We start from the raw sequence: 12,074 nt of genomic DNA, 5'->3' as shown, positions 1-12,074 counted from the left end.
TTAGTACTGGTTTATCCTCAACGTCTAATCAAATCAAAAGTTAGAAATAGGTTTTTAAACTAGGAAAATAAAGCTAACTAAAATGTTGAAAATAAAATAAAAGTAAAAATAGATAGACAAGATGAATCACTTGGATCCGACTCGTGTGTAGTGTAACCTTTGATTATTTCCGCACTTTTGCACTTTTTAAGAGATTATCTTAGTTATTGTAGTAGGCCCCTCTTTTGAAGGTGACGTTACCCTCAACCCAGTAGTTTGGGTCAGTAAGGATACAATCCTAAAGGGTCGGATTATTGAAAGATAATTAATTAAGTTATTAATGCATAATGTGGTAGGCCCCTCTTTTGAAGGTGACGTTACCCTCGGCAGGGATATAGTCCTAAATAGCCGGGTTAAAGTTTTAATAGTAGCTTACTTATGAGGGGATCAAAGAGTTTGGACCCCTGCCATCCAATATTGGTGGGTATTGAAGGAGGTCCTACCAAATTTAACCCAGGTCCTTTGCAGGATCTATACACTGAACAATGGCAAGATTCTTACCAAATCGTTCCCTTAACCCTCGATCAGATAGCCAACATATCTCCATATAGACCGTGGAGATATGAATGGTGAAAATCTTTTATTTTTGTAACAACCCGGAAATATAAAACCTTATATTAGAATTTTAAATTATATAATAGATTAACTAGGAATTTATAACCTAGTTAAATACAAGACTTGAGATGGCATATAATAAGGTTAAATCACTTAGATTATAAATTAAACAAAGCTTAGGGACCAAACTTGCAAAGATTGAAAGTTAATGTTAAAATAAGAAATTAACATACCAAACACCCACATACGTGAGTGTCTGGTCGAACAGAACAAGAGGGGGCGACCAGGGTTTTCTTTTCAAACCCAATTCCTCACAAAAGCTCAAAATTGGAAGCCTAAATCAAGTCTAAATCAATTTTCGAGCACAGATTCATGATCACCTAGTTGAAAGGATCATAAGGTATGTAAAATTGTGATGTTTTGATTCATCATGAATTCTAGGTTAATTGTGAAAAACAGAATTTGAGCCTAAATATGTCATGCATGAATGAATCTTGAAGTAATATGATGTCTAGAGTTAAACCTTAGACGATTTCTTGTGAAAACCTTGCATCATATTTGTAGGGTTTGTGATTTACATGGTAGGGGATTAATGAGCTTGAAGAAACTTGATAAATACTAGAATTATGACCCTTGTTCTAGCGCAATCTGAATTTGTGAAGTAATTTCAGAAATATTGATGTTAAGACATGTGTAGAATTGTCTAATTGAAGTTAAATTAGATGCTAATTTCAAGTCATCAACTTGGTTTGGTTTATATAAAAATCTGACCCGCTAGGTGTTTGATAAAATGCCTAAGTAGAGATTAAAATGTTAAAAGTTGGATGAAAACGCAGATTTGTTTATTGTTGATAATGATGCGTTAATGATCATAAAAAGAGTTCTAAATCAATTGTAAATTGAACTCTCTAGGCAAGGAGTCCGGATCGTCAAGCGGACAAGCCGGAGGGAATACGCGTGGGAAAGGTGTGCTCTAAGGGTACGAAATTTACCGTTTCGTTACATTAAGTTTATTTGTTAGTCTTATGTCGTCATATTGAAACATGGTAAACAAGATAAACCAATATGTCACGGAAGTGACTATGTGTCTTAAACAAGGAAAACGGGTCAAAACAAGTGATAGAAATGGATTTTTGAAATGTCTTGAATGGTGCCTTAATTTCGACATCCAAACGGGTCAAAACAAGTTGAGTAGTAAACCTTGAAGTTAGTTACCATCACTTGATGAATGGTTATAAACAATGCGTAAGTCGTGTAGCGGACACGCTAAACTAGTTGAGAAATTTAACCCCTAATACAGGAGTTAAAGTTTGAAATTTTAAGCATGTCAAGTAGTATAAAAAGGCAAGTTCGAAACCTTGGAAACAAGCATGTAGATTATTGCGTAAGCAATCCATCGAGAGGGAAGCGAAACGTCATAGTTGGTAAAATCTAGATATGAGTAATTAGCCTTAGTCATGTGATAAACGTGTTCGAAATTAAATTACGGTGACGTAGGAAAAGAATCTGCAAAACTGCAAAAACAAGAAAGAATGTACAGCAGCTACCGTAAGTTACGGTGGCTAAGGTAACTTACGGTAGCAAGTAAAAATGTTATGGTGGTTTCCTTCTGACTTACGGCAGACCACTGTTACCCAGGGGCCACCGTAACTTACGGTGGCTACCGTAAGTTACGGTAGCGCCCAGTCATGAAGGCTGAATTTTTTTATTCTTGGTTACTCGAATTTGTTTTTGAACATAGTTTCGATTATGTTTATTTCCAAGGACTTTAATACTAATGTTTATCTAAATTTTCATTTTCTAGGTAATTCAAGTAAGTGGATGATGATCAAGCAAATGCATCCGAACCGAACACACAAATCAACGCTTCCGCAGTTGATCTATTTTGTTTTAAGAATATGTAAACACTTGTAGTTCTGTCTTGAATATTTGTTTAGTAGGGTTATGACGTGAATATTATGATTAGGTATGGTCTTAAAATCATGAAAGTTTTTGTAAACTCTAAATTTTTGTATTAAATGCAAGCTTTATATCATTAAACTAGTTATATTAAGCCGGGTCTTACAAATTGGTAATCATAGCTCAGGGTTGTCAATAAAGTGTTCGGTTCAAGCTTGATCAAGCATCCGGTAAGAGTTAATCGTTTAAGTAGATTTAGAGAATATAGAAATAAATCATGAACGAATATGCATGAAAAGAGTGTGTAAGCTTACACAAACACAAGAAATGCATGAAACAAGAACGGTTGAATCAAGTTATGAACTTGATTGAATCAAAATAAGTAAATCATGTGTTATAAATGAAATGTTTAACAATCTATGTGAACATTTCAGTAATAAAGATGGCGGATGGAGGTAATGATGATGCGGTGCCAAGAGTCACCGAACAAATGAGAGAAGTGATTGCCGAAGAGGTTGGAAAGGCGATCGAAAACAGTTTGTTTATTGATAAGATTCAAAACACAGTTCTGTCAATAGTAGACGAGAGAATCAAGAAATTGGAAGATGATTCTAATTTAGCAAAGGAAAAGCCCGGAGGACGAAAGCCTTGTTCATACAAGGAATTCATGGCATGTAAACCACCAATATATAATGGGGAGGTTGACCCAATAGTGTGCCAACAATGGCTAGGTGATATCGAAGGGGTATTCGAGAGGACCCATTGTGACGAAGATGACTACGTAGCCTATGGTACGAGTCAACTAAGGGGTCAAGCGAAAGATTGGTGGGATAACAAAAAGAGAGAGATTGGTAGTGAAGCGGCTAAGGTCATGACATGGGAAGAGTTTAAGACGCCATTTCTTAAACATCAAAGCCCCAAGGCGGTCGTTAATAAAATCAAGGAAGAGTTCATGCAACTTAGGCACAAGGGCGAGACCATAGACAAGATTACGAACACGTTTATGGATAAGATGAAGTTTTGCAATGAATTGGTGACGAATGAAGAACAAAAGATATACTACTACCATAACATGTTGAGCACTGAGTATAGGGAGTTTATGACTCCTTCAAAATACGAGACCCTTACCGAGATCATAAATGTTACTCGAGAACGGGAGATCGAACTGAAAAAGCAAGTTGAACGGGGTGAACGGAGGGCACATGATGTTAATCCAAGCCCTACCAAGAAAGCACGAACAAGCGAAACAGTGAAGAAATCGGATGCAAAAGGCGGGTCGCCAAGTTGCAAAATCTACGGAAAGGGTCATAAGGGCGAATGCCGCTTCAAGGATAAGTCGTGCCCCATATGTCGAAAGACGGGACATATGGCTATATCATGCCCGGAGAAAGTGACGGTTTGCTACAATTGTTACCGACCGGGTCACAAAAGATCGGAATGCCCGGAGCTGGTTGGAAAGAAAGATGGGCAAGACCTGAAAGGTGAAGCCCCAAAAGCAAAGGCAAGATCTTTCCAATTGACCACCGCAGAAGCGAAAGTTGAACCTGAAGTGGTCTCAAGTATATTTGCTGTAAACTCGATTCTTGCACGTGTGTTATTTGATACGGGTGCGAATAAATCCTTTGTTTCATATGGATTTATTCGACATCTTTCATTTGTTCTAACGAAATTACCTATGCCCTTAGAAGTAGAGATAGGTAATAACAAGAGCTTTATTGTTTGCGATGTATGTGAAAACTGTAAACTGAGCATTGATGATGAAGAATACACGATAGATTTGATCCCGATGTCGATGGGAGAATTTCAAGTGATTGTAGGGATGGATTGGTTGTCCCGATTCCACGTGAAGGTGGTTTGTTTCCAAAAGGAAATAAGACTGACGTCTCCTAGCGGAAAGCACGTTACGATATACGATGAAAAAGGGGGTAACCCGGTGGTGTGCTCAATATTAGAAGCCCACAAACTTATGAAGCATGGATGCAAGGCCTTCATGGTATACGCAAGCGAGGCGGAGAAAGAGTCCCTCAAAATTGGAGACGTGCCGGTGGTACGTGATTATGAAGATGTGTTCCCGGAAGAACTACCGGGTATACCACCAGAACGGGAGGTAGAGTTCGGGATCGAATTGATCCCAGGTGCAAAACCCGTGGCCAAGGCGCCGTATCGACTCGCGCCGTCGGAGCTACAAGAATTGATGTCTCAAATCCAAGAATTGCCCGACCAAGGGTTTATCCGACCGAGTGTGTCCCCGTGGGGCGCACCAGTTCTATTCGTGAAAAAGAAGGACGGTAGTATGCGCATGTGTATCGATTACCGAGAGCTAAACAAACTCACGGTGAAGAATCGATACCCACTTCCAAGAATTGATGAGTTGTTTGACCAGCTGCAAGGAGCAAGTTGGTTCTCAAAGATCGATCTCAGATCTGGTTATCACTAATTAAAAGTCAAGGAGGATGATGTACCGAAAACGGCCTTCCGTACGCGGTACGGGCATTATGAGTTCCTTGTAATGCCCTTTGGGTTGACTAATGCACCCGCGGCTTTCATGGACCTCATGAACCGGGTTTGCAAACCTATGCAGGATAAGTCGGTAATTGTATTTATCGGTGACATTTTAGTATACTCGAAGAATGAAGCTGAGCATGTGCATCATTTGCAAGAAGTATTAGAGACACTCAGACGAGAAAGGCTGTATGCAAAATTCTCAAAGTGCGCCTTCTGGCTACGAGAGGTGCAGTTTCTTGGGCATGTCATTAGTGCTGATGGGGTACTAGTGGATCCGTCAAAAGTAGAAGCTGTGGCAAAATGGAACACTCCAAGGAATCCCTCGGAAATCCGAAGCTCTTTAGGGCTCCTGGGATATTATAGGAGATTCATACAAGATTTCTCCAAAATTGCTTTACCATTAACCAAATTGACTCGCAAGGAGGAAAAGTTTGTATGGGGCATCAAGCAGGAGGAATCCTTCCAAACGCTCAAGGAAAAGTTAACTCACGCTCCGGTGTTAACATTACCGGAAGGAGTTGACGACATGGTGGTTTACTCGGATGCATCGCATTCGGGGCTTGGATGTGTTTTAATGCAACGAGGCAAAGTAATCGCCTACGCCTCGAGACAATTGAAGATCCATGAAAAGAAATACCCGACTCACGACTTGGAACTGGCAGCAGTGGTGTTTGCTTTAAAAATATGGAGGCATTACTTATATGGGGTAAAATGTACAATCTTTACCGACCATAAAAGTTTGAAATATTTCTTCGATCAGAAGGAATTAAACATGAGACAAAGGCGGTGGTTGGAAATGGTAAAGGATTACGACTGTGAGATACACTACCACCCCGGAAAAGCTAATGTAGTGGCTGATGCGTTGAGCCAAAACGTGGATTACACCCCAATACGAGTGCAATCATTGAAGCTTATTGTGACCTCGGGTTTACTTGAACGAATCCGAGGAGCACAAGACGAAGCAGTAAAGACGGAAAACTGGAGAAAGGAAAGAATTGTTGGCCAAGTTAAGGATCTCGAAGAAGGTAACCACAGTTTGAAAACACGTTTCGATAGAATTTGGGTCCCTAACACATGTGGAGTTAAAAAGCTTCTACTCGATGAAGCTCACAAGTCCCGTTATTCCATTCATCCGGGAGCGACCAAGATGTATAATGACTTAAAACAAAACTATTGGTGGCCCGGAATGAAAAGAGATGTTGTGAAATACGTGGAAAAGTGTTTGACATGTCTACAAGTCAAGACGGAGCACCAAAAACCATACGGTAAACTCTAACCGTTAGAAATCCCGGTTTGGAAATGGGAACATATTACGATGGACCTATTAACCAAACTACCAAAGACGAGCCGCGGTTTCGATGTTATATGGGTAGTGGTGGATAGACTAACGAAAAATGCTCACTTCATTCCGATTCGTGAGACTTATACGTCAGAAAATGTCACACCCCGACCACGTAGGACAACAAACCATGGCGGAAACGTCGGGGAGTGTTGCAACAGAAGCTATTGTTTCACAACCATGGATACAAAACAGTTTTGTTTTATTGATAAAATTGAACATTACATTGTCTTAACACATAGAACAAACAAGTTTTATATCGTTTATCATAGTTATTATGTCACTAAGGCCTTGTCCAGATCCTACGTGACGCATGCATCCTAGAAATCAATCAAGCATCAACACCTGAAACATATGTAAAAACTTAGTCAGCAAAGAAATGCTGGCGAGTACATAGGTTTTATAAGAGTATCGGAATCATGGCTCGTTTATATGTTGCAGTACTTTATTAGACTACAAGAGTCAAAATACAAACCTTGTTTTGAAAAATGTATTGCAACATAGTTAACCAACTCAAATCAAGTTGATTATAGTTTATAAAATCTCATAGCCATGCTTCTTAACCCAAAAACATTTGTTTTAGAAAACCAACTTGTAAAACATCTTGTAAAAACTTGTTAAAAACTCGTATAGTTTATATCTCTTAGTAAAACATCGTTGTATGATATTGTTTCAAAATCGTTTACCCAAGTGAACTAAATAACGCCACGATATGTAATATGATGAAAACACTTATATATAGGAAGTACCAGCGGCGTATCCACCATGCTTTCATCACATTGCACTCGTCCCGTTATCTAAACACTTAACCAAAAACCAATTGTTTACCCAAATCGTTTAGCATCGTTTCCAAATCGTTTTCAAATCGTTCCCAAATCGTTTATTCGTTTAAATCATCCTCGTTTTAATTTGTGAAAAACTATTTATGGTCGTCTCGTTAACAACATTCAAACCTTCGTGACTTGATCTCCTCGCTTCTCTCTTCTCGAATTAACAAACCACCAAAGGGTAAGTTAACAAACATCAGATTCAGTCGCTACCCACAACCCCCACACATAACCATGGGTGCAGTGCAATAATGGGATTTGTCAGATCCTATGGTACCATAACCTAATACTGGTCGGCTTGATCAATGCTAATGAATGTCATTTGTTATGTAACTACAACCATCAAGTTTCGTTCACATTATTGAAATCGTTATTAGTTTAGTAAAAATTGTTTTAATCATTTTTGAAAACATCGTTTAAACCTTTAAAACATTTCGTACATATGAATCACCCCAAAACATTTAAAAACAGTAAAATAGGGGAACTATGTACTCACATGGAGTGCAAATTATCTTCAATCAATAGAACTCAAGCAAACTCAAGCAAACCAGAGCAATCAAACAGCACCTAGTAATCGAATCACTAGTCAAACAATATGTAAGATCGTGTTTGCCCTTCCTATGAGACAATCGGAGCTAGTACCAACCAAACATGTAGCGGAAATACATGTATGGCTTGAATCAAAGCAAATCAGATAAAGAAATGAGTAGAAAACAGATAGAAATCACTTTAAACTTGCTTTCACATTAATTCTTCAAGAAAAACACGGTCAGCAGTTCGGCCTTCCGATGACATGAAAGTTACAAATGTGAAAGACTGAAGGGGTATATATACTAGTGGTAGTTTCGCTTGAAAGGACATAACCATACAAGCGAAACCTTATCAAGTAGTTTCGCTTGTATGTCATGTGACCATTCAAGCGAAACCTCAACATGAAAATCATACTTTTACACCTTTAACCCCTGTACAATACACATTTAACCAAAACAGACCCTATACATTGATAAACTACAACTAAGACGCAGGCTTTAGACATTATGCACCAACAAACTCCCCCTTGGATAAAGCCGCAGTCTTCCTCTAGTCTTCGGGTCTTCAAACTGCTCTATACGTCTCTTCCCTTGATTTTGGCTTTCTGCTCAGCGCAACCCTTATTTTTTAATTCTCTTTCTTTCTCGCTTTCTCTTCTTCAGCTTGCATCTTCATAAACGTGCCTTTCTTTTCAGCAAGCTTCCGACGTTCATGATTAGCTTTCCTTTTCATCTTCTCGTCCAGCGACCACCAGGATGATTTCCATTTACTTTCAGAATTTATGCTTTTTTGAAAGCAAAGAGAAACTACACGTTGAAATTGCTGTGCTTGTTCTCTATCTGCTGGTTGATAGTGAATCTTGTTAATGAAAAGACATTCTATATCCTTCGCCGAGCAATTAACCAGCCACATTGGATCATAAACATGAATTTCTCTAATCTCTTCACCAGCTCTGTAAGTAATGATTGCTTCTGTTGTAATACAACTATACACCCAACCAATAAAGCCTTTATAAAAGTCTTGTTCCATCTGAGGCATTGGAATTGTCTTCATTGTTCTCGGAGGCTTGACATTAAGGATAGTCTCTGTAACACTGGTATCTGGATCTACCCTCTGCACGCGCTTTGGATTATGTGGCTTCCATTTACGAAATTCTTTCAAAGATTCATACTTGATGTAGCCCCACATAGCCATATCATTCTTTCGAACTGGGTAATCCAAACATCTCACCTTCGGTAATTCATCTACATCCCACCAAGGTAATGACATAATGTCATATAAACGTTCAAAGTATTGGACTCCGCATTCTCGCCTAATCGCATACGCATTCACTTGTGGTAGATAACCCCAACTTATGATATCACCGAGAGACACACTTCTATCACGCTGATAATACTTCAAAGGTCTTTTAAATTTTCTCTTGTGACTCTTCTTGAACCACTTCGACCTATCTTCTTTTTCCATCTCCTTTTGAGTACTGTCGAAGGTTTTATCTTTCACTGCCTCAGCTACTTTCTGTCTTAACTCTTCTCTGTTTTCTTCAGCAAAGAATTCCATGAGTGTAGGATACTTGGAAGTATCTTCAGCTACATCTTCATCATCCGTACAATCTTCAATCTAAACTCGATCATACTTATCAGCCTCTTCAACATACTTGTACGAGTATTCAGGCTGTTGATTGATATCAAAAGACTCCAACTCTTCTTCAAAATCAAACTTGATCTCCGGATTCACATCTTGCAACATTTCTCTATAAACATCTAAACTCAAGAACAACGCCTCAGAATGTTCAACAATTTGAGACTTACTAGACTCTCCCTTTCCACTAGCTTCTCCTGACTCTTCATTTACAGTGTCATTCATCAGATTATCAACATCTTGTTCAGAAGAACCTTCAGTAACTCTTAAACCAATACCACCTGAAGCAACATCATCATCATCATCATCATCTTCTTCTGAACTGTGACTGCTAGCAGAAAATACTTTTTCATCTTTATCCTCTTTCCCTTCTTCCTCCTCTTCTTCATCATCATCATCACTACTAGATCCCTCTAACTCAGCAAGGTGAGTTTCATCTTCAAACAACCAAGAAATAGCTGATATCGGCTCAGGATTCTCAGTGACCATAGAAGGTACTATAGATCTTTCAGTCACAGCTGAACTTCCTTCAACTCCTTTACCTTTATCTTGCATTTGTTTCTCTATTTCTGCTTGACGTTGCGCCCTAATTTCTTCAACTTGCAGCTCTTCAAACTTTTCTTCTATAGACGTTCCAAGCATACTTTCAACGACTTTGTTTAGCATGTAGAACTCATGATCTCTTGCCTTTTTAGCTGCTTCCAGTTCTTTATTTCTTAACTTGAAGTATTCATTCTGACTATCTCTTCTAGACTTTTCTTCTTCAAGCTCAGCAACACGTACTTTTAAAATATCAATCTCAGACTGATCAGCATCAATCTTTTTCACCAACTCTTGATTTTCATTCTCTAACTTCTTCACACACGCCTCAAGAAGTCTTTCTCTATCAGACACTTTCTTGTTTTCATTAGCTAACTTCTTGTTTTCAGCTATTACTGCATCAACTTTCTTTTCAACATTTCTAACTTGTGAAGTGTTGGCAAAATCAAAATCTCCAACATCTAGAAGATTATCTTGTGGAGTATACAGACCTCTGCTAGACAAACCAGGTTGCATTTGGGTGAATGGAGGTGTACCAAATAAATCTTGTGAAGTAAATACAGTTTGTTGTGGTGGTGGTGATTGATGAATCGGTGATGGTTGTCTTGGAGGTGTTGGAAGTCTAGGTGGTGAGGATTGTTGTAGTGGAGTAGGTTGTCTGGGTGGAGATTGATGAATAGGTGATTGTGGTGGTGTTGGTTGATGTGGTGGTGTGGGAGGATTTTTACTTTCTTTTGTTGGTTTCTTTTTTAGCACGATCTTCGGAGACTTCTTTGTAGTGACTTTGCGTATTCTTGGAGAAACTACTTTCTTGCGACCTCCCACTTTCTTTCTAGCTTTTGGTGAAGATTGTGATCCTGAGAGATGCTCTGGAGAGGGCACATAGACATCATCATCATCTTTCTCCTGTCTCTTTCTTTTTCTTAACAACTTCTCTTTTTCTATCTCTGCTTGGATTCTTTTCCGTATTTCAATTTCATCAATACCATCATCTGAAGAACTTGATGAACTTGTTGTGCTTTTATCTACATCGTCACCCTCAATATCATCAGCAACTTTTTCTTTCTCTTTCTGGGCTTCAACATTTACAACTTGTTCAACGTTTGCAACAACTTCTGGCCCTGTTTCCAAAACATGTGCATCAAATAACACATCAACATTAAATGGATCATCAGTTGTAGCTGTCACTTGTTCTTTCTCTGCAGTTACCACAGCTGGATCATCTTCTTCAGGCTCATCGATCAAGGATGTTTGAGAAGCTTTCTTTTGTTTTTTCTTTGGACGTGAAGAAGATTCTTCAACTTGTTTAACAGTAGGAGTGACTTTCCTGGTCTTCTTCTTTTGTTCCTTTAAGAACCATTCACTTCTTTTTTATATGAAATTTTTAAGAATTTTCAGCTCTTCAGCATAACCCTTCTCTTTTCTTTCTTCTTCGTTTCTCCAATGTTCATGATTTTCAGGATCAGGATCCTGATAATTACTATCTTTAATAGCTCCAAATAATTCAGCAGATTTTGTTGGCTCTGGATGTTTTGGATGATATCTGGCTAAAGATCTAATAGAATCATTATCCATGTGCGATAACACCAACAGATCATTTTCCTCATCTCTATTCAAATTAGGATATGCATGATCCAATATCATCTGCACAAATCTTGGATATAACCAAGTCTTCCTGTCCGAAACTATTTCATCAACCATATAATAGAAAACAGTATGAGAGAAGTTTTATTTTTTGTTCAATACAAGAGCTACAACCATGTTCATCAAATAGTCACGCATTATATCAAATCCTCCTTTCTGGTGACTCATTGCTATCAACACAGCATGAATAAGAAACTTGTATGGCTTTGTGAATTTTGACTTCAAATAACTTGCACTGTTTAAGTCACCAGCATATCCCATTCTTAGCATACAGCCCTTAACCATCTTTTCTGGCAATTTTGTTGGCGAATTCTCTTCGTCCGGGAACTCAATTACTTCTCGAACAACCGCTTCTGAATGACAATTGGTTTCTTTTCATCATTTATCTTAACAACTGAGTTGATTGTTTTGTTTTGATCATCATAAGATGCATGCTTCCAAAAGCGTTTAATATGAGATCTGAACACTAAACGTTTCTCTGTCAATGCCTTCAGAATTGGCACTCTCCTCATAAATTCCAGAATACTTCTGAATTCTGACAACATCGGATTTTGCTC

General features: G+C 38.5%; 1 protein-coding gene across 1 annotated transcript; it reads right to left on the bottom strand.

The window, feature by feature from the left end:
- Nucleotides 1–9,312: 9,312 nt before the first annotated feature.
- On the bottom strand, nt 9,313–11,778 carry LOC118480190 (histone-lysine N-methyltransferase SETD1B-like). Its single transcript, XM_035974911.1, has 2 exons — nt 11,620–11,778; nt 9,313–11,220 (listed from the first exon to the last, which is right to left on the bottom strand). Exons 1-2 carry the CDS (start codon nt 11,776–11,778, stop codon nt 9,313–9,315), a joined length of 2,067 nt encoding a protein of 688 aa, XP_035830804.1.
- Nucleotides 11,779–12,074: the final 296 nt, after the last annotated feature.

Source organism: Helianthus annuus, chromosome 7 (genome assembly GCF_002127325.2).
Source record: "Helianthus annuus cultivar XRQ/B chromosome 7, HanXRQr2.0-SUNRISE, whole genome shotgun sequence".
Lineage (NCBI taxonomy): Eukaryota > Viridiplantae > Streptophyta > Magnoliopsida > Asterales > Asteraceae > Helianthus > Helianthus annuus.
The sequence above is the reverse complement of the archived record's forward strand: the minus strand, read 5'-3'. Positions and strand labels throughout refer to the sequence as shown.

Coding starts and splice junctions, on each gene's coding strand:
- LOC118480190 (XM_035974911.1), bottom strand. CDS start 11,778: ATGGGATATGCTGGTGACTTAAACAGTGCAAGTTATTTGAAGTCAAAA. Junction 11,221..11,619: donor TGAACATGGTTGTAGCTCTT/GTATTGAACAAA, acceptor TGGTTCTTAAAG/GAACAAAAGAAGAAGACCAG.